Here is a 23,383-nt window from a genome sequence, read left to right as displayed (position 1 = left end):
TAATATTAGTAGACTGCTGATAAAGGCTCAGTAAAGCCAAAGGGGTAATGCCATTGGTTTTAAGAGTGAGCAAAAGACAAATAAAATGTTAGGCTTTATAAAAGAATATCGTATCCAGAGAAGGAAGCGGGCAATCCTGCTGTGTGCTGCACTGTATACAGCTGGAGTACTGCATCTAGGTATCATGAGTAGGAGAAAAAACCCCCAAAACTTAGCAAGTCCAGGAGAGGCAACCAGTTTATTCAGATGGGAATAAATTCCACATAGTTATATCCTATGTGGAATAACTAAGTTAAGAGTGTTTGGCCTGACGTGTAACCACTTGAGGATGTTCTCACATCAGTGAAGGGTTGGCCTGGCTGGGCAGAGAAGGCAGATATACTCTTGGCCAGAAAGCAGAGCTAGGATTACTGAGGGACTTAGGCAGACAGCTTAGCCCAATGGCTTGAACTGTCCAGTGGCTTTCCCAGCAAAGGAAGGGACAGCCTATGGAGGCTGTCACTAGATGTGCAGGCAGGAGCTGAATGGTCTGTTGGGGAGGTTGCAAGAGGCTTCCTGCTTTGAGATTGGAATAGGACGTTCCCAGAAGCCTTTCAGGCCTGAGAGCCTATGGTTTGGTAGTGTTTCTGGCTGAAGGGAGCAGTCCAGTTCTCCAGAACTAGAACCTAGCGAGGTTTACAGTGTGACTGTTGGGGTGGATTCTCCTTCCTAATATTAGGGGAAGGATGGTTTTGGGCCTCAGATCCAAGGTGGTGAATCAGCAATGTGCCCCCTGCACATGAGTGCTGCTGTGGGTAACACTGTGTTATGGGATCTGTCCAGGTGCCTGTGTGAATGAGTGAGATTGACTTTGTAACTTGATATGTGTGACTGACTGTATGAGTGCCATTGTGTGTGGTATGACTACAGCTGGGTGTAAATATTTTCTGGTCACATGTGTGAGACTATGTGCTTGTGTATGACAATATGCAAATATCTCTGTGTCCTCACAGAGTCTCACTTGCAATACAGCCAGATACTCCACCGTGCCCCTGTCAGACCTGTGGCTACAAGACTATATTTCTCGAATCACCTTAATTGCAACTTAGGTTGTGGGAGTCTGGGCCTTGCTGAGGATCCTTAATCCTTGTGCTACTGCCTCCTGGGCCCTGGGAACTGCAGGCCTGCTCCCCAGGTCTGAACTGTAGGCACTCCCTAGAGAGTAGCCTTAGGAGCAAGGGTTGCCCAGGTGACCAGGTCACACTCAGCGTCCATCCCCAAATGCACATCTCTTGATTCTGCCCTAGTGGCCTTCTCCAGATCCTCCTCTATAGCAGGGGCTGACTACTGGACACTCACAAGAATGGGGCAACCCACAGGCTGCCTTGGCCAGAGTTAGTTCACTTACTGTGAGCCCAAGTTGACCTTGCACAGCCCCAGGGTCTGTTTTAAAGCCACAGCCCACCATGTTTGTATGTGGGACTTCATCTTATGTCCTGGGTTAGAGGACCTTGGGAAACTGCACATAAGCCCTCCCCTCAACTTGTCCCACCTTTGTGGCCATGGCCATCTGATAAGGGAATTCCCAATCCTCTCTTCCCCCTCACCCCCCATTTGCCTTCACAATGGAAAAAGCTGCCCAATAGAAAAAGGACCATTTCTGGGGCCTGGAGGCTCAGTTTTGCCCTCTCAACCTCACCCCAACACACACACTTTATTGGCTGTGGGTGAGTTAGTTAACTTCTCTGAGCCTCGGATTCTGTGCTGCATCTCTGTTCCATCAACCCCGTTTTCTGTCCTAGTGCTTATCACAGCAATCACAGTTGGACATGTGGGGCTCTGGCATGTTTCCCACAGGGCTTTAGGGATGCGCATCAGCCGGGGATCCTTCTCCAGTGTGACAGCCCAGCCCAGTCTCCAAGACAGGACGCAGGCTACCTTGCTCTATGCACCCACTCTTTATTGCTGCTGTGCCAGGCGCTGGGGCCTGCCTGGCCCAGAGAGGGGAGGTCCTGACGAGCTCCCCACTCTGCAGCCAGTGAGTAAGGCCGAGCCAAACTCAGAGGCCCGCACCTGGCCCAGCCAGCCCCGAGGTTCAGTGGAGGGCATGAAGCCCTCTGGGAGAGTGTGGGGCACAGGACGGGTGGTGCGCATGGCCCCGTGCACAGCCCTAGCCTTTTGAGTCACCTGCCGTGGGCTCCTGGCAGAACTCATCCATGAATTCGAGGAAACGGCCGAACTTAGGCTGGCCCTCGCTCAGCGCCGGGTGGGCTGGGGGCGGCGCAGTGGCCCTGAACACCGTCCGCAGCGAGCAGCGCACCAGCCTCCGGTAGCGTGCCCGAAACTCCTTCAGCAGCCGCTTGGCCTCCAGATACTGCTTCTGGTTCACTAGCCGCTGCTCCTTCCGCTGGTGCAGGACAGCTCCTGCAGGGAGAGAAGCCAGGAGGGGCACCAAGCTTGCCCTGGGTCCCACTGAGCCCAAAACGGCAGGGATTGGGTTCAGAGCCCCCCAGAAAGGGAGGTGGGGTAGGAGGAAGATGTTAAGGGGACTGAAAATGGCCTCTCCAGCTTAGGGCATTAGGAAGCCAGTAGTGTCCCCTCTTGATTCTATCTCAAGCCTTAGTTCTGGTCCATAACATTCTGTGTGACTTTAGGCAACTCCCTGCCTCACCGAGGCCTCAGTTTTTCCATCTGCACACGGGAAGGCTGGGGCAGATGCTCTCTAAGGCCATTCCTGCTCTGACACAAGCCCTTTGCCTTATACCATCAGATGAGTAAACTTCTAGATCTCAGGTCCTGGCAGCTGAGGACTGGGGCCAGAGCCATACCTAGTGGAGCCTCTGTAATGTTCCGGGGGTCCCGCATGCGAATGAGGATGTCATCCAGCAGCTGGGCTCGAGTCTTCCTTGGGGGTGGAATAGGGAGCCTCTGGGCCTGACAGAAGGTAAGAGAGGAGAGTGTTATCCTAGTCTTACGGTCAGACTTTCCTGGCCTCACCGCCTCATACAGTCATAGCAACAGGCAGGGAGCATGTGAGGGCACTGGGAAAGCATGGCCTGTAGAAGGCCCAAGGTGACAGTCACATCTGTACCTGTGGCAGTCCTGAGGGGCCATTCGCACACTCGGGAGGCAGAGGTTTACCCGTTTCTCCTTGGGAACATAGTGTTTCTGAAGAGTGTCGAGCCTGGGCTTGGAGGAGCGGTACAGCAGTGGGTGCTTCAGCATGTGCTGCAGAGCCTGGGCATTCTTCTGGATTCCTGGGGGACAACAGAAGGCTGAGTCAAGGCGCTTCCCCCTCCTCCTCTGGCATGCCTCCTCCAATTTCTTCATTCCCCGGCTCAGAGCAGCCCTGGCTAAAAGGATTTGAGAGACCCCAAGAAGAAAACACTGCTCCCACGTCTCCCCCTGATCTGCTGCGGTGCTTGAACTTCCATCATTTGTTCAGGGAATACTTGTCCCCTATGAGCACAGATCCTAATGGAAAAGTGGCACTGGAATGGGAGAGGGGCTGAGCCCAGTGTAACCCCATTAACCTCGGGGGGTTACACTGTGTGGACTGACACCCGAGACAGAGCACAGCTGACCGCCAGTTCCTCTGAAAGTACAAAACTGTTAACACATCAATCGGAAATAAGGGGCTCAGAGAGGGCACTGCCTCCCTTGCGTCAAACCCAATAGGGAGGATTTTGGATGTTCAGCTTGGGGCTTACCTGGGCTGGGGAGGAGCTCAGGAATCCGGCAGTCTGGGTGTTTGTTCATTAAACCCTTCCTGGAGAGAGTTTTCCAACCAGAGCAGCTGGGCCCAGACTGGCTGGAATCTCTGAACAGCTGTGGCTCCCCAAAAGCCAATGAAGGCCTAGGCCAGGGGTCCTGACACATAGGGCTCCAAACTGGGACACCAGCAGGGGCCCTTTGACAGATATTTAGACAGAGGACAACACCCCAGCCTGGAAGAGGCTTGCCACCAGCCTTGGCTTTGCCTTGACTTGCTCTGGGCCGTGGATAGGCCCCCTGCCCTGGAACCTTTCTCCACACATACCCTTCGGCTCAATGAAGGCTGGATCAGGCTTGGCTGTCAGCAGCTCCTCATAGCCATGGAACTTGCTGGGGATGGAGGCAGATGGGAGCTTCCTCCGAGTCTTCTTCAACTCTCTGGGTGCTGTGCGTGGTGCTCTTTGGTTTTTCTCCTTCATCTCTGAATCCTCCCTCTGGAGGGTGGAGGAAGGCAGCTCACTAACCTGTGAAGAAAAACATATTCATTCATTTCATTAACACTTATGAGCATCAGCTCTGGTGGGTTCCCATGCTGGGCCCTGGGGCAAGAAGCAAGACTGGGGTGAGAGGAGGCAGACAGGAAAATAGACAATGACCATACACCTTGATAAATGCTGTGACAGAAGGGAGCACAAGGGTTCTGGGTGAGCCACAGGAAGCCCCAACCCAGCCTGTGGGGCTAGGAAGCTTCCTGAAAGAAGTGATGCCTTAGCCTGAGCTAAGTCTTAAAGAACCAGGAAAGCCATCCCAGGCAGGGGTGGGGAGGGGGTTGGGCTGCAAGTGATAAGAAAGGAGGACTGTTGCAGGCAAGGAACAGCATGAGCAAAGGTGCACAGGTAAGGCACAGCAAGGTGCATTCGGGGGAACTAAAGATTGGCATAGCTGGGGTGCACTGTGAGGCGACAGGCAGCTGCAGCAATAAGCAGGGCCCAGACGAGGAGGCACCTTTCACGGCCAAGCTGAGGGTGTTTGTTTTGTTTCTGTTTGTATTTTCTTTATCCTGTGATGCAAGCCATGGAGGAGTTTTAAGGCATTGAGTGAACACTGAATTCGCATTTTTAGCCTTCTCTAATGGTTTTCTTATACAGCTTTATGAGAGCTGTATTTCATGTAGGGATGTAGTTATACCTTTTGTTAAAACTTACGGCTGACTAAAGAAGAAACAGAAAATCTGAACAGACCTATAACAAGTAAAGAGGTTGAATTAGTAATTTAAAAACTTCCCACAAAGCAAAGCCAAGGACCAAATGGCTTCAGTAGTGAATTCTACCAAACATTTAAAGAAGAATTAACACCAATCCTTCACAAACTCTTTGAAAAATCAGAAGAGAGAAAACTCCCAGCTCATTCTCTGAGGTCAGTATTATCCTGAAACCAAAACTAGGGAAACACATCACAAGAAAGGAAAACTACAGACCAATATCTCTATGACTATAGACACTAAAATCCTCAAAAAATGTTAGCAAACTGAATCAGCAACATAAAGAAGGATGATATACCATGACCAAGTGGGATACATCCCAGGTATGCAAGGTTGGTTTAACAACTGGAAATCAATCCATGTAATATACTATATCAATAGATGAAGGACAAAAGCCACATGATCTTCTCAATAGACACAGAAAAAGCATTTGACAAAGTCTAACACCCCTTCATGATAAAAAAATACTCAACAAACTAGGAGTAGAAAGAAATTTCCTCAACCTGATAAAGGACATTTATGACAAGCCCACAACTAACATCCTAATTAATGATGAAAGACTGAAAGCTTTCCCGCTAAGATTAGGAATAAGGAAAGGATGTCTGCTCTTGCCACTTCTATTCAACATTGTACTGTAGGTTACAGCCTGGGCAATTAGGCAGGGAAAAAAGATTCTTTTTTTCAATCATGGTGACTCATAATTGATTGTGTTGCTTTGGCTGCTAGGAAGCTCAGAATTGCATTTTAGCAGTACACTTCTATTATGAGAGAGTGGTGCATGATGTGCATGTCTGAGTGACAGAATTACCCTTGGACTTATTATTTCCTTTCCTGTCCATATTTTCCTTTCATCCAACTCTCTCAATTGTTTATTTTTTAATACTTGTTTATACTCTGCTTTGTTCCACAAAGGTTCTGATATAGCTCATAAAGATATTTTTATACTGTATGAATTTGGATGTCACTACCAGTCATCTGTGGAATAAGTGAGAGATGGATGATGGAAAGTTAGACATAAATTTGTGGACAGATGTACATCTTGGAAAGATTGGACAGATTGGAGGGGCAAGACTGGAGGTGGAGAGATCAGGGAGGGTAATGGTACGATAATAAAGTCCAAGGGGGCCCTGCCAACTCCTCCAGCCTTATATTTCCCTTTTCCTACGTCTCCCTTCTGCTGCTCTGACACCGAACGATTCGTGATTCCTGTACATACCATTTTAATTTCCTTCCTCTGTGCCCTGCTGATCCCTCTGCCCAGAATGCCCTTGCCGCCCACGTCTTCACCTTGTTAACTCCTGCTCAGCCTGCAAACCTCAGCTCATCTGAACCTCTTCCAGGGAGCCCTCCCGGTCCGGGCAGAGGCATCCCTCCTTGCTCCAGGCTCCCAGTCCCTGGGTTTTCCTAAATCTCAGCACTGACTGCACGCATTGTTCCTGTCCATCTCCCCCATTAGGCTGGGGACATCTCAAGGGCAGGACCTGCATCTCATCCATCTGTGTTCCCAGGATTCAGAGGCAGCATGAGAAGTGAGGTGACCTGAAGCAAACAGGCAGAGGCAGCAGCAAACCTTCCCCCCAAACCGGCCAGAATCATGCCCCAGCCAGACCCTAGATGTTGTCTGTGCTACAGGACCATGACTTGTCCCCCTGGATATCCCCACCAGGAGCCCTGGATCAGCAGATCTCCCACAAGGGGCTTCCAGGCCCTGTCAGGGGTGCTGCCTTCAGGTTTCCAGAGCTGTCTGTGCTTACATCCAGCTGCCCACAGCAGTCCAGCCATCTAAGGGTTGTGCAGGAACCTGTGGGAGCTGGGAACAAGTGGGCAGGGGCAGGTGGATCCAGACACCTGGGTCAAGAAGATGGACTCTGTGCTCTTGGTGTCCTCATCCGATGGGTGCTCCAGGCTGAGGCGGTGGGCTGTGTTGCTCCGGTGGGATGTAGACTCTTCACTCTGCACCGTGGAGTTGGAGCAGATGGGAGGCAGTGGCAGAAATGTCCGGTGGGACACAGAAAGGCCCTCCAAGCCCTCGATAGGCATCTCTGGCTTCAGAGAAGTGCTTTTGGCAGTGGACAGCTCTTCAGTCAGCCCTGCCTCTGACTCCAGCATCTCCTTCGAGGAAGACTTGACTGTGGTCATAGGTAGGTGATGGAGAAGCAGAGGCTGCTTTGGCACCTTTGGGACTTGGGTTTTCACCTGTCAGGGAAGAAGGGCTGGATTGGTTTGCTTCCTCATCAGAATCTCTCCTCCTGGACCTCATCAGCCTAAGGCCACTTGGTATAGTGATCAGAGCTCTGGGTGAGGGCTTATAGGGGGAGGGAGGGAACAAAATCACATTTATTGGGCATCTACAATGTGCCCTATGCGTGACATATGTTGTTTTATTTACACCTCAAAACTACTCAGTGAATAATTATCCTCATTCTATAGACGAGGAAACAGGCTCAGAGAGGAAAAATGACTTGTCCAAGGTCGCAGAGTTATTCAGTGGCAGAGCCTGGACTATCTGACTCCTGTCCTGAGCTCCAGGCCTCATTCTGCATCCCTGACCATATCACTCTGGCCCTCAGTAGCCTTGTTCCTTTGATCAAGGTTTAACACAGTGCCCCTGATGTTCCTCAGGGACTCCTAGAAGGGTGTGGGGGAGATGGTCCTACCTTTCAGGATGCTGGTCCCTGTACCTTATATAAAGATCCACAAGGCACATCTCTCTCAGGCAGGGTTCAGGATCAAGGAGACAACTTCTTTCCTGCTGAACTGCTCAGCTTCCTTAACTAGCAAAAGCCTCTCATCCTCCCTCCTCCTTTGCTTCAGCTGCCAGGGGGGAGCCACGTGCTCAGTTTCCCTCAGGTTAGTTCTTCCTCCGCTCCCTAGTTACATAGTGGGTTGTTTTTATTCTTTGTCAAGGGTATTTGGTCCACTTATATCTGTTCTTTGACAGACCATGTAATGTAGTGGAAAGATCCCAAACACTGTTGTTAGAAAAATATGGGCTGGAATACAGTTCTATCTTTTGAGCTTCCATCTCCTCTCTGGGAAATGGGAAAATAGTTCCTGCCCTGCCTATGCTGTAGAGTTCTCCCAAATCAGATGACGTGTGCAAATGTACCTAACAAACTAACGCGTGCCAAGGATGACTGTTTTATAAAATAAGGTTCTTTTTAAGAAAATATTTCCTTTGTAAAATATGTAAAACTTCAGTGTTTAGACCTGAAGTCTGTAGTACCCAGCATCTTTTTTCAGAACCCATGCCGCAGCGTCCAAAACACCAAGTGCCACCATTTGCCGGCTGGGCGGAAGGGGCAACAGGTACTCCTCCCTCTCACAGGTCTGTTCCTGAGTGCTGAGGGGAACTCTTTCTCTATCCCATCACCACTCTCCTAGCCCCTTCCCAAGGGAAGACTGGATAACCTCATTGGGTGGAGGTTGACAGTTAGGGGCCCGAGTCCGTCGTGAGCTGACTGCTAAGCACCAAGGCAGGCAGTTTTATCTTCCATTTGTGTTCCCACACGCAAAGGGCTCACCGGGCTTCTTGGTTTCACGGTGGGTGGGTCTGGGCCTGCTCTGGCAGGTTCTCCACTTTCCCCCCGTTCTGTCCATGCCTAGGCATGCGGGAGGGCCGGCAGCCTTCGTCCACGTAACTGATCCAGTAAAAGGCCCAGGAGTCACCTGCGTACATCCAGCCCATCTCTGTAAGCACAGTGGGGAAATGCAGGCATCTCCAATCTAGCTAGAGGCCTAAACCACACTCTCCAGTCCAGCCTGCATGGAGGGTAGGCGGTGTTTGCCTAGATTAACACAGCACTGCTTTGCTTCTCATTTGGCCACTGGTATTTGTCTTTATCCTCTAATAGTTGGAACCTTAGAGGTTCCCCTGGGCCCTAACACTAACTTGTAACAAGAAAGTTATTTCAGCTCTTCGAGACTGTTTCCTCGTGTGTTGTGAGGATTATGGGATAGCACACGTGCAAGTGCTCAGCAGAGTACTGGGCATGGGTGCTCTGTACATGGGAGAGAGGATTATGTATCTGGCTCACTCTGATTCTGCCCCGCCCCAGCTGGCTGGTGGGAAGGGAGGGAGGAGGATCCTTAGAGGAGGCAACAGACAAGGGGAAGATGATGGAAACCCTTTGAATTTCTGTCTATTTCTGGCTTTAAATGCTGCCCTGGTCCTCTGAGGGCTCCAGACAAGAGCTTGGCTGGACAGATGCAGGGTGCAGGGGGGATGGAAGGGAATAACTACATTTAACTTTTGGGACCAGCAATGCCCAGTCCAGCTTTTGGCTACAGGAAGACTAAGGTTCAGAAGGGAGGTGCATTTCACAGAAATTTCTGAAATCCTTCCGATGAAGAGGGATTTGACTTACTTTATGGCATCTCAGAAGGCAAGTCTAGGCCACTGGCTGGGGAAGGCACAGAGGGAGCAGACTTCTCTCAACATAAGGAAATGCTCGTTAGGCGATGTGTATTCTAGGCCTGGCGCAGCCATTCAGGATTACCACAGGTGACTATAACTTGCACTGGTACGGGTTTGGGGAGTTTATAATGTATTTTCGTATCTGTTGCTTCATTCAGTCCTCTCAGCAGCTCTGAGAGGCGTTAGGGTTGAGAAGCTGAAGCTCAGAGAGGGAAACTCTTGCCCAAGTCCAGGCAGCTATGGAAATTGAGGAAGTCAGGCTCAGACCTGGGCTTCTGACTGATTTCTCCCCACGTCTCCACAGCTATTTCTCTGGGCCTCAGTTTTTCTGACCCCTTCTGTAAAATTAGGGGGTCAGACTTAATGACCTCCGAGGCTCCTCCCGACTCTGACTTTTGGGTCTCTCTGACTGACTGTCTTGTCCCTCCTGGGTATATCTGTATTAACAGAGCAAGGAAAGGAGAAGACAGTACTGCTACTCCAAAACTAATGGAGGATTCCAGGCACTGTGGGAGGGAGCAGCTCCACGGCCAGGTTAGTCTGCGTGCATGAACACAGGCTCCACTCCCTCTGGGGTTGGGGTCCTGCCTTGGAAGCCTTACCTTCCGTGAGTCCTTCCGAGGCATCAAAATATGGTGCTTAGCCTTGACTGTCTTCCTTCGAATTAAGTGGATCCCCAGCCGCTCCTGGAGGAAGCTTTTTAGCAGTGGAGGGACCCCTGGAGCCATGGTGGCAAAACAACCATTAGCTGACGTTTATTGGGGGCTTACTATGTGCCAGGCATGGTTCAAACTGCTTTACATGTATTAACCTACTTAATTCTCACACCAACCCAGGAGGTAGGTACCCATATTATTCCCATTTAACAGATGAGGAAACTGAGGCACAGAGAGGTTAAGGAATTTACCCAACGCAACAAAGATAGTATGGCGCAAGGATTAGAACTCTGCTGGTGTCACTCCAGGGCCCAGGATTCTAAAACGCCTCCCGCTCCTGCATCTTGGACAGTGGGTTCCCCTGCTCATGCTGCATCCACTGCATTCAGTATGCTCCGGGAGGGGAGGGCCCTGCACCCTGCCCAACTGAGAAGTGGGAAATGAGGTCACAACAGACCTATTCTGCAAAGCAGGGTATCGCTTAAAGAGCTCATGCAGTATCTAGATAATTCTGTATTCCATTCCCAGCTCTGCCTCTTTCTTGCTGTGTGACCTTGGGTAGATCATGAACCTCCCTGATCCTCAGTTTCCTCCACTGTGCATGGGGACAATAAAGCCTGCTTCATAGGGTTGCTGTCAGGATAAGCTGGTGCAGAGCAGGTGTTCAGCAGTGTCTGTTGTTTTCTCCATCCCCCAACGCACCATGAACCTTGTCCACCCACGATGCAGAGCAGAGCCCAGGGCTTGGCACTGAGGAGGTGGGGATGAGGGTGCCCACACTGCTTCCTGGGCACTGGGTTGGAGGGGCAGGTTTGTGGGCACCATACCTCGTGTATGGGCCACCAGAGGGTTGTTATGAAAGATGAGCTCACAGAGAGATGGAAAGAGAGCTACCGGCAGGATGGCATCTTCCTTCGCAATCTGTAAGGAATGCAGGAGAGAGCATCAGGTCGACACTGCCCCCCACCTCTGCCCTAGTGCCTCCAGGCCCCGCACTGCAGCACTACATGCTTGCTAGGATTGGGGTGGGGCTGCGGAAGCGATGCTGCTGTGCATGGACTCACTGCTGGGCAGTGTCTCATCCCTGCGGTTTCACCTGCTCCTTGCCTTTCCTGTCCGAAATTCCATCATCACTGTTTTGTGTTTGAAAGTTAAAACTTTTTCTTCCTTCTCCACAATGGATATGTAGCCTATACCAAGTATTGAGGATGCTGGCGACAAAATATGAACAAACACATATAGCACTTGGCTCACAAGGAGTCTGGAAGTTTGGCAGGGCATTGCCTTTGACTTCAGAATACAATTTGTCTGACACTTCACCTTCCTCAGTGCAACCTCTACACACCCCATCAGTCTGTCAACAGCACTCCTGATGGTCTCTTTCACTGAGGCTTGTCCTGGCACTGATCTGTGGAGAGACAGGGGACGGGAGATGAGGGGGACCCACTCATCTAAGGGATAAGCAGAGCCAATGGTAAGGGAGACCTTGTAGCTGTCTGGGGCCCAGAGACCACTCCATCCCTGTGAGGCCAGCCTCTGAAGGGCAAAAAATACACAATCCTTGTTGAGCAGAGGGGCCGGACCATCTGGGGAGTGTTGTCTATTAGCAACGGAACAGTATCAGAGCCATCAGTATCAGAGGAGCCAGGAGTGGGGCCATGGCCTTTCAGATGCCTGGACACACTGAAAGGTGTTGGGTGAGATTCAGGACCCACAGAAGACCCTAAGGTCTGAGGGCTGGGAGGCGGAGGGGACTTCAGTTTGGCTTCCTCTGGAGCCTCACTGGGTAGCACTAGATGCCCAGTGGGCAATTTACCTCTTCATTCTCTTTCATTTTTGTTCATTCAATCAACAAATATTTTCTGAATGCCTACATGTGCCAACCACTGGGTTGGGAATGAGCGAGACAGATACAACTCCTGTCCTCAAGGAGCACTGCCTAGTGAGAAGCAAGCATTGAAGAAACAGTAACATACAGGAGAGTAGATCTACAACTGTGATTAGTGCCACAAAAGAGAGGCGCATGAAGTACTAGGGTGATTTGACCTAGTCAGGGGGCTCAGAGAAGGTGTCCCTGAGAGCTGAAGGATGGGTAGGAGGTAATTAGCAATGCAGTGAGGGATGGAGTATGTGGCAGACAGACCTCTGTATTAACACAAACATTTCCTCTACTTTCTGGGCACACAGCTAGACTGTATCTTTTTGCCTCCCGGGCAGCTAGATGTGGTCATATGACTCAGTTCTAGCCAGTGCATCCTGGGTACAAGTGAAAAACACCACTTCCAGGCATAGCCCATTCAAAACTTCCTGCATGATCCTCTACATCTCCTACCATCCTCCTCTATGCTCAATCATCTATCCACCAGATGCATAGGATCCAATAAAGTACTCTTAAGGCCCTATGGGATGACAGAGCCACAGGAAGAAGGGACCTGGGTCTCTGAATGATCATGTGGAAGGCCACCAGCCAACCCGGAATACCCACAACAGATTTTGTAAAAGCAAGAAATAAACTTTTATTGTGTTAAGTCTTTGAGATTTTTAAGTTTGCTGCAGCAACTAGTATTACTTAGTCTAATGCAGAGAGGAAGTGTTCCATGCAAAGAGAATAATGTGTGACAGGCCTCACAGCAAGGAGAAAAGCCTGCTAGAAGAAGGCTAGTGTGACTAAAAGCAGAGAGAAAGGGTGCTTGGTGCAAAATGAGGCTAGAGATGCAAGCAGGGGCCAGACCAAAGCTGGCTAAAGATTTTGGTCCTTGGAGAACCTATTAGATGGATTTTTAGAAATATGAGGATCTAATTTGGCAAGACTTGGTAATGGATTAGATATGGGTGGGGAGGAGGGATGTAAAGGAGAGAGAAATACCAAGGATGACAACCAGGTTTTGGTTTGAGTAACTGGATGGATGATGAAGCTATTCACTAAGATATGGAACAATGGAAGAACATCAAATTTGAAGGGAAAGATCAATAATTTACTTTGGATATGTGTACTTTGGAGATACCTTTGAGACCTCCAAGTAGAGATGTCAAGTAGGTAGTAGATACACTGGTCTGTACAGAGGAAAGGTCCGTATTGGAGTTATAAATTTGTGAGTCACTGTTCATAGGCCAATGTGTATGTGAAGCCATCCCTAGGGAGAGAGTATAGAGTGAGAGGAGAAAAGGGACTAGGAGTGGGCCTTGAGGGACCCTAATATTTGATCATCTAGACCTGGGGTTGGAAAACCCTTTCTGTCAAGGGCCAGATAATAAATGTTTTAGGCTTTGCAGGCCATACAGTCTCTGCAGCAACTTTGCTGTTGTAGCACAAAGGCAGCCATAGACAATTCACAAACAAAGAAGTGTGGTGGCTCTTTTCCAACAAAACTTTACTTATGGACTCTGAAATCTGATTTTCATATAATTTTAACATGTCATGAAGCATTATCCTTCTTTTGATTTTCTTCAACTATTTAAACATCTAAGAATCACTTTTAGCTCAAAGGATGTATAAAAACCAGGTTGGCAGATACAGCCCGTGGGCCAAATCTGGCCCCCCATCTGTTTAATAAGGTTTCATTAGAACACTGCCATGCTCATTCGTTTATATGTTGCCTTTTGTGCTACAAGGGCAGAGTTGACTAGTTGCAACAGAGTAATATATTTACTATCTGGACCTTTACAGAAAAAGGGCTTATCTTTTAAGATAAAAAGATAGCCTTCTTATCTAGACTTTGGAGGAGGAAAGGAGGATGAACCTTCAAAGAAGCCTAATACGTGTCGATAAATAACTACATAATGGTGGTCAAAGAGGGTGCAGAGTCTCTCGTATGCAAATCAGGCGGTCAAGAAGCAGTCACAACAGTAGGGGGGATGGAGAATTTAATTTTGTCTGGATGCAAAATTCCATCCAACCGAATTAGGCAGCTAAAAAGTTGAAGAAAGTTACAATTAAAATTGGTAGAAAGTTGAAAGATACCCAAGGCATGGGTGCCATATTTCTGTGAAATTAAGTCCCAGCTGAAAGATATGGGCTTAAGATTCTGGCTGCTGTAAGCAGAATTTAGCCGTCAGGCTAGCCTGTTCCCTCTAAGGGGAGTTGAATGCACTCTGGAAATAAATTCAGCTTCCAGTGACAACTTGAAATTTCTGCCCAATTTCATTGGGTTAAGGTGAATATAACTTAATCTGTCAAATCTATGAACTAAGTAAATATTAGTTAAAGGTTGAGTACAAGTGATTATTTTACATTTGACACAAAAATTAGTAGATTTCTGAGTGGATATTCAAGATCTATAAGTTCTGTTTGAAGGCAGAATTGGTTTTAAAATTTGTAACTTTAATAAACTGAATATTAATTTAACACAGGTAGCTGTGAGTATTCCCTGATAAAATCAAATGATTTGTTCATCTAACAAACTTACTGAGCACCTATTACGTATCAGTTGCTATTCTAGATGATGAGGATAGAGTTGTGAGCAAAACAAAGTCCCAGCTCTCAAAAACCCTCTCTTCTGGCAGCAGAAAACTCACAATAGACATAAAGATAGATATTGTGTTAGGTGGTAACTGTCATAAGGAAAAATATCATTTGAAAACTCAAGTGAAGGGCTGGCCTAGTGGCGTAGCAGTTAAGTTCGTGCATTCCGCTTCGGCGGCCCGGGGTTTGCCGGTTCGGATCCTGGGCACGGACCTACTCACTGCTCATTGAGCCATGCTGAGGTGGCATCCCACATAGAAGAGCTACAACTCTACAACTACGACATACAACTGTGTACTGGGGCTTTGGGGAGAAAAAAGAAAAAGAGGAAGATTGGCAACAGATGTTAGCTCATAGCCAATCTTCCTCAAAAAAAAAAAAAAAACAGTTAAAAACTCAAGTGAGGGGCTGGCCCCTTGGCTTAGCGGTTAAGTGTGCACGCTATGCTACTAGCAGCCCGGGTTCGGATTCCGGGTGCGCACCGACGCACTGCTTCTCCGGCCATGCTGAAGCTGCGTCCCACATACAGCAACTAGAAGGATGTGCAGCTATGACATACAACTATCTACTGGGGCTTTGGGGGAAAAAAATGGAGGAGGATTGGCAATAGATGTTAGCTCAGAGCCGGTCTTCCTCAGCAAAAAGAGGAGGATTAGCACGGATGTTAGCTCAGGGCTGATCTTCCTCACAAAAAAATTAAAAAATAAAAAAATAAAATAAAAACTCAAGTGAGAATGTAGAAAAATGGAAAGAGTGCTGCTCTCCTCCTAATAACAAGAAAAACGCTGAATAACCTACAACATCATAACTTCTTGAGTCCAATAGAGAGCTAAGGCCTCAGGGCAATCAAGTGGCTAGAAATCCAAGGAAAGACAGGCACCTCCAAGGAGGGATGGGATATGGACACTGGCTCATCTGTGGCAGAATGTGGGAGGAAGAGAGGGCAAGTGCCACATAAGCATTTAAGAGAAAATCAGCTAAAAATGTTAATAAATTGGTAAAGGCCAAATGTGGGGTAGAGTAAGAGAAAAGAACTCCTGAGAGCCACAGACACAGGGGAATTCAGACCCACTTGTGTGTGTGAGACTGGATGCAGGGAGGGAGACAGGAGAAGGCCTTCCTCGGAGTGCAGGCCTGGAGAAGCAGAGCAGCTGCGACCCCAAGAAAAGCAGGAAGCCTTGCCAAGCCTGTTCCCATGTGAACAAAGGCCTTAAGTTGCTGAGGAAGGTCAGCAAACCCTGGAGGGCCCAGGGCCCTGCATCTAGGGGAGAGAAAAAATTAAAACCTGTTCTTCCTGGGGTAGGGCAGGAAACCAACCTGGGCCCACTACATTACAAGTCTCCTGCTGCTGGGAGAGGGGTAGGACCCCTGAGAAAGGCCCGTTCTTGAGGCACAGGAACCCAGGGCCTGCTTAAGACTGGGGTTGGACCCTCCCTTTGGCCCCCCACCACCAGCTTAGCAAGCGCTAAGTAATAAGCAAAAACAGTCTATTGCTGGGGAGGAACTAGAGTGTAGAGATAAACCCTCAGTGTAGGAACCAAGGGAAGGTTGCAAGAGGATAGAGCAGGAACGCTGAGAAACACGCTCTGGAACCCCAGGAAGAACCAACTATATGCTGTCTAAAAGAGATGTGCTTTCAATACAAAGCTATAATTAGGTTGTAAGTAAAACGATAGAAAGAGGTATACCAAGCAAATAGTAAGCATAAGAAAGCTGTTTATCTATATTAAAATCAGACAAAACAGACATCAAATCAAGGAGCATTATTAGAGGCAAAGGAAGACAGTCATAGTAATAAAAGGATGAACACATCAGGTAGATATAAAAATTCTGAATATATATGTACTTGATAGGAGATCTTCAAAATACACGCAGCAAAAACTGACAAAACTAAAGGGAGAAATAAACAAATCCACAATCATGACTGAGAATTTTAACACGCCACTCTCAATAATTGATAGAACAAATAGACAAAACAACAGTACAGAAAGGATCTGAGTGACATGCCCAGCCACCTTAACTTAATTGATATTTATAGAACACTATTCCCCAAAACTGCGGAAGACACATTTTTTCTAAGTGCACATGGAACGTTCACCACGATAGACTATAGGATGGACCATAAAACAAGTTTAAATCGATTTCAGAAGAATGAGATCTTACAGATTATGTTATCTGACCACAACAGAATTAAATTAGAAATCAACAAATATAAGACATTTAGAAGAGTCCCATATACATGGAAATTAAACAACTCAGACTTCTAAACAACCCATGGGTCAAAGAAGAAATCACAATACAAGTTTAAAATATTTTAATTGAAGGAAAATAAAAACAAATCACAATTTGTGGAACGCAGCTAAAACAGTGCTTAGAGAAGAAATTTACAGTTTTACATGCTTATAGTAAAAAGAAGAAAGGTCTAATCAACAATCTAATATTATACTACTTAGGAAACTAGAAAAAGAGGAGCAAATTAAACTCATTGTGAGTAGAAGGACAGAAATAAAGTTATGAACAGAAATCAATGAAATGAAAAACAGACAAATAATAGAGAAATCCAGTGAAACCAGCAGCTAGTTTAATTAAAAAAAAAGCCAATAAAAGTCAATAACTTCTAACTATTTTGGATCAATAAAATAAGAGAAAAGACACAAATTACCAATTTCAAGAATGAAAGAGGGACTCATAATACATCTATGGTCCAGTGACTTTCTACAAGGGTTAGAAGACTACTCAATGGAGAAAGAATAGTCTTTTCAATAAATGGTGTTGAGAAAACTGGATATCCACATACAAAAGATGGAGGTTGAACCCCTGTCTCACACCATATATAAATTTTAACTCAAAATGGATCAAAGACCTAAATATCAGAGCTAACACTATAAAACTCTTAGAAGAAAACACTTGGAGAGTTTAGCTGTACCAACTGCTTGCCTTAGAAGGAATGTAAGCAGAATACCTTAAAAGTTGCCTGCATTTCAGACTTGAGTAGGGCTCAATTAGAGGGGTTTACAAGAAGTCAAACAGGACATGGATGTTGGAAAAATACGTTAAAATAGAACATGTTAAGGAAAAACACGTTAAATCTGTCCTATGGACTTTACATCTGCTGTTCCCTTCGGCTAGAACATGTCTCACTTCACTCTACCCTTACATTTCACCTCACTAGACTCATTCAGATCTCGGCTTAAACAACACTCTCCCGAGAACATTCCCTGATCCCAAATATTAGATTAGACTCCCCTGTCATACACTTCATAGCACTGTGAATTTTTTCATAACACTAAGCATGCTTATATTGTGATTATTTGTCCAGTATCAGCCTTCCCTACAGGCGATGAGCTCCACAAGGGCAGAGGCCAAATCTTTCTTTGCACAGCTGTATACTCAGTGCCTAGCACAGAACCCGGCACATGGTAAGTGCTAAATAAGTATCTGTGACTGAGTGCATGGACTCCTGCCTCGGCCTGCACTCCCTCTACTTCCCCCACCCTGAGAATTCCTGAGCCCGCATACCTCTAATGCAGGGAATCAGAGGGCTGGCCTTTAGGCCAGAGCAGGTGGTATCCCACCCTCTCACCTGTGCCCCTGAAGAAATAGGTAGAGAAGCAGAGTCACCTTGTTGTAGGCCAGGCTAAGGTACCTCAGCTCTGGGAAGGGCGGGGCTAGCGTCTGGTTCCTGGCCTTCAGTGACTTCACGGGAAGAATCTCGAATATGGGAGGAAGTGCACATACCTTGGTTGTCTTAGAAGGAAAAAAAAGTCAAAGTCAAAGTGCCTTGATGATAAAGAAGTTGAATGCTGCCAAGGGCCAATAGACCCTTCCTGTGGAGTGTGGTAGAAAGAATGACCATTCTAGAGAGGCTTGGCCAAAAGAGACATTTAGGGTCATAAAGGGAGATGTCACCAAGGGACCAGAGTTCTGTCTCCAAGTTCTCTCAGGTCACACGGTAAGCTAATTCTTTGGCATCCAAAGTTCCAGTTTCAAGTTCTCTGAGGCCAAAGGATAACATAGCAGTGGTGTAGACATCAGAGGTTCTTTGCCCCCACCTTCTACTCTCTGTCCTACAGGAACTTATCCTGAACTGGCCCCCTTCTACATAGTTGGGGTAAAATTTCTCCAGAAGGTAAAGGGGTAGGTGCTTGCATTGTTAAGGGGACTTTTCCTAGTGGGGAGACGGAGAGTAGGAGTGACATGAGCTTGAACACCTGGTTTAATGGGCTAGCTCACATCCTTCAGTGGAGGCTCTTCATTCCAGGATGAAACAACAGCTAAGTCCTAAATGACTTCAGGCAGGCCTTGGGGCCTGAATGTGGTATGGTGCCTCTGGGTCACTTGCAGGGTCATAGTCTCTCAGAACAACCCAGCTTGACTCAGGGTCAACATGTTTGATCAACTAGAAAATGGAAATTGCTGGATTAACCATGCCTAAGTCAGTTAACTCACTGATTCCTTGAGTTAGATGAGACGAAAGGAAATTAGAGGGTATACGTTGGGCTAATGATTGGGTTCAGATGAACTAGATTCTGTTCCAAGCTCCGTTAATTGCTGTGTAATCTTAAGCAAGTCACTTAAATTTCACTTGTTCATTCAATGAACATTTGTGGAACACCTACTTTGGGCCAAGTATTTTGTATCCTTCTAGGGTCTAACTTGTAAAGCCACACAAGTGGGACAGGTCAGTCATGGGTGAGAGTAAAACAAAAACCAGTGATGGTGCTTGGGAACTTAGAGGACTCTCCTCTCTAGGAGATCTGAATGCAATCTCCAAGAGGCCGGAGTGGAATGTGGTGGCAGTCTGGTAAGGCAGTCTCCTCAACTGTGCAATTCTCTACCGCAGCAAGGCTAAGTGAGCTGAAAGGGGCAAGTCAGACTGGAGCACAGAACAGAAAAATCCAGAGAGTCAGGCTCAGGGGTATCTAGTACTGTCCAGGAGCATGAGTGTCTTGACCAGAGGGCATGACTGCCCTGTTGGGGGCAGAGAGGGCTCTGTCTTTACAGGGGGATGCATCTGACTTTTATAGAGAGAGGCCACGAGAAGTCTCAACCATCCAACTCACTCTCTACATTCTCACATGCCAGACAGCTGGGAGCTGAGCACTGAGCAACCTACCAATTATCTTTGACTTCCGTGGTAGACCGTTTAATGGCCACGAGGCCCTCCATCCCATATGCATGCCCTTTTGCAGTGTGACCTTGCTGCTCCTCCCATCCAGAGGTGGAGTCTATATCTCTCCCACCTTGAACCTAGACTGGCTGTTGTATAAAAAAGAATTTGTCTGGTCTTTGTCCTGGGTTCTTGGCATGGGGCTTCTAAAACCCTTGGAATTTCCTGAGTGATAGGAATGTCTTTGTTATTCATGACCTCTTGGATCACATCTGAGTTTACCCTAATGAGATGACTCAGGATGGGGGCTGGCCAGGCCAGAAAGACAACCATGTGATTAGAGGGTTGGGGCTTTGAGCCAGTCTGACCTCTGAGAAGGGGAGGAGGGCTAGAGACTGAGTTCAATCATGTGGCCAATGACTTAATCAATCATGCCTATGTAATGAAAGCCCAATAAAAGCTCTGGACACTGAGGTTCAGGTGAGCTTCCTGCTTGGTGAACACTGCAGATGTGCTGGGAGGGTGATACACACTGATTCCATGGGGAAAGGGCACAGAAGCTCTGCACTGGTGACCCTCTCACTCCTCAGATTATGTGTCTTTTCAGTTGGCTGGTCCTGATTTGTACTCTTTATAGTAAAACTGTAATCGTAAGTATAGCACTTTCCTGAGTTCTGTGAGGCATTCTAGCAAATTATTGAACCTGAAGGAGTCGTAGGAACTCCAGAATTTATAGCCAGTTGGTCACAAGTGCAAGTGGCCCGGGGACCCCTAAACTTGCAGCTGGTATCTGAAGTGAGGGCAGTCTTGGGGACTGTGCCCTTAACTTAAGGGATCTGTGCTAACTCCGGGTGGCTAGCGTCAGGACCACACTGCAGTATCATACTGGCGTTATGACTTGCTTTGACTAATAGAATGTGGCCGAAGAGCCATTGCTTGAATTTCAGAGCCTTGCAATTTGCCCTTGCTCTCTTGGAACCCTGATGCCACCATGCTGTAAAGAAGTCCAGGATGAAAAAACCACATAGAGATGCCAAGCCATGCCAGCTGTCCACGAGCCCAGCCCCATTGCATGGCAACTAGCCAGCAGTGAGCCATGGCAAAACCAGTAGAACCATTTAACCAACCCAAATAACTGTGAGAAATAATAAATTGCTGTTGTTTGAGGTCAGTAACTGTCGGGTTGGTTTGTTATGCAGCAATAGTTAACTGATATAATTTCTCACCCAGTTGTATCTGTGGGGAAGGGTTGTACTGAGCTGCCTCTCAAGGGTGCAGGTTGGCTAAATGTTGTACTTAATGTAAATGAATAAATCAGTATTTAGGTTAGTGCATCAGTCTTTGTAAGCTTGCCTAGTGAGTGTCTACCTTGAGAGAAAAACCAATTTTCTGTGCTGACAAAAATCAACTATCTAAGCCTGTGACACCAAGAATTAGACCCCAATGGTGGTGTATTTGGCAAGGATCACTCACTTTTGGGAGCTCTTGTTAGGGATCTGCTGGGCATCATCCTGGTGGCAGTCTCACTTCAACGCCAGCTGGATCAGTTAAGGCAGCAACCATTACTACTGAACAGCATCCGAGAACAAGGAAAGCTAGTCTGTGGGCTGTGCGAGGTCAGGGACCTGTCTGTCTGGTACACTCCTGCATCTCCATAGGCCAGCACGGGGCCAGGCACACGGTAAATACTCAGTAAGTATTTGTTCAATGAATGGGTTTCTTCAGTATAATATATATAAATGCCTCTCATGGCTCCATTAGCTTATTTTTATTTATTAACATTAATGTTCTAACTCAAAGATACAAATATAAAATAGGCAGTTCCTACCTCTGAGGTTGAAAATCCAGGGTAAGATGAGAATATAACCTCTGAAACCAAAGAGAAACAGAACGAAGGTTGATGAGAGCATGGACTGATCCCCATAGAGGCCAGGGTCTGAGTCTGCCACCCACTGTGTACAGCACAGTGCCTCCCAGAGGGGTCCTCATTGATCCTCAGCTCCACTGCTAACTGGGAAGGGGAGCTGGCTGTGTCATCTGTCAGGTAATAAGCCCTTTGCACTCAGAATAAAATCCAAACTCCTCGGCCAGGCCTCTGAGATCCTGCCTGATCTGGCTCCTGCCTACTTCTCCAATTTTATCTCATGCTGCCCTGCCCCTCACTCACTCTATTTCAGCCACACTGACCTTTTTTCTAATTTTGCAATAGGCCAGCTCTTTCTAGCCTCAGAACTAGTGGGCAGTCAGTATTGATCAGAAGGCAAACCAACTGTCTTAGAAGAGAGAAATGGATATAAAACATATTCTGTCAGAGGATCTGAAAATACTACTTGTTGTATTAGTAGAAATAGAATGTGTTAAGACAGCGAATTCAGGAGAGATACTAAGAAAAACCAGCAGCGTGGTAGTAAGGAAGAGGCTGCAGAGTGATTTAATTCTTGGGACCATCAGAATGAGATGAGCCAATAAACAGATGAGTTCAACCTAATAAAGCAAAGCATCTGCTGGGACTGGATCTTGTGCAGGCACCACTCACCTTTACCCTGGCTAACAGGACCCTGTACACATGTTAATGCTATCATACTGAGAAAGGTCACATGAAAATGAAGTAAAAATAATAAGGGTGGAACACCACATGGCATAAATAACTTCTATGACAAGGGTCTGGAAAGGGGCTTGGGAAAGATTTGTGCAAGGAACAAAGTAAGAGTTAGCAGGAGGATGGGCCATGATTGCAAGTCTGGGTGCTAAGCAGTGACCCCATGGAGAGACAGAGAGGCCCCACATGGGGAGAGATGAGCTGCAGTACACTCGGCCTGAACCCATGTCCTGCCCCTCCCCACAATCTCAGGAAGCAGCCCCAGAAATCAGAATCTGCATCCTAAGGTTCTGATTGGGTCATGTTCAACAAAAAGATGGACAATCAAGAATCTCCCAATATTTGAGGAAAATTAACACTATGAAAAACAGGCATGAAATATAACAGACAGAAGAACTAGTATCTGAAAAAAAACCACAATAGAGTTTATTTAACAAAAAGAATAAAAACTTTAAAATAGAACTGTTAGTATCCTCTGAGGAATTCAAAAGGCTATTTCATTCATAAAACAAAAGCACATTATTATGTAAGAGAAGCTATTAACAATTTGGTAATTTTAAAATATGATAATCAAATAAAACACTTAAATGTGCTGGAGAGAAGAACAGACCCAGTTAAAGAGCTAATTCATAAAATGGAAGACTGAGCTGAGAGACTTGTTCAGAATGCAGTGCAAAATGGCAAAGAAATATAAAGTATAACAGAATAAAGGAATAGAAGAGAGATCCAAAACTTTCAGCAGCTGACGGAATTTCAGATGGAGACTACAAAGAGAATGGAAAGAGGAAAATAAAGAAAATTTCTCCAAGATGAAGGAAACCACACATTTTTGATTGAAAGAACCCTTAAAGTACCTAGCAGGATAAACACAAGAGAGCTGCACACGTAGATGCATCTTAGTAAAATTTTCAAAGGATAAAAGGGAAATCCTAGGAGACTCCAGAGAGCAAAAATAGGTTTCCTACAAAGAAAGGAGAATCAGATTGGCATCAGACTTTTCTTTGGCAACAATACATCTAGAGGGCAATGGAGTAATATCTTCAAAGTTTTAAGGGAAAATTATTTTAAGGCTAGAATTCTCTATTCAACCAAACTAACATTCAAGTATGATAACAAAATAAAAGTAATTTTGGATATTTTAGGGACTCAGAAAATCTACCATATGTAAACCTTTTTTGAAAGAAT

General features: G+C 46.7%; 1 protein-coding gene across 1 annotated transcript in view; it reads right to left on the bottom strand.

Moving 5' to 3' along the window:
• Window positions 1–1,478: 1,478 nt before the first annotated feature.
• Window positions 1,479–23,383, bottom strand: part of XRRA1 (X-ray radiation resistance associated 1) — a 63,917-nt gene continuing 42,012 nt past the window's right edge. The window contains 10 exon segments of the mRNA XM_058545606.1: window positions 1,479–2,403; window positions 2,808–2,913; window positions 3,071–3,099; window positions 3,102–3,236; window positions 4,019–4,217; window positions 6,803–7,150; window positions 9,974–10,089; window positions 10,855–10,948; window positions 18,111–18,236; window positions 21,428–21,468. Coding sequence (XP_058401589.1) covers window positions 2,150–2,403; window positions 2,808–2,913; window positions 3,071–3,099; window positions 3,102–3,236; window positions 4,019–4,217; window positions 6,803–7,150; window positions 9,974–10,089; window positions 10,855–10,948; window positions 18,111–18,236; window positions 21,428–21,468 — 1,448 coding nt within the window. The 3' untranslated portion in view covers window positions 1,479–2,149.

Source organism: Diceros bicornis, chromosome 7 (genome assembly GCF_020826845.1).
Source record: "Diceros bicornis minor isolate mBicDic1 chromosome 7, mDicBic1.mat.cur, whole genome shotgun sequence".
Classification (NCBI taxonomy): Eukaryota; Metazoa; Chordata; class Mammalia; order Perissodactyla; family Rhinocerotidae; genus Diceros; species Diceros bicornis.
Note: the sequence above shows the minus strand (reverse complement) of the source record. Positions and strands in the feature narration are given on the sequence as shown.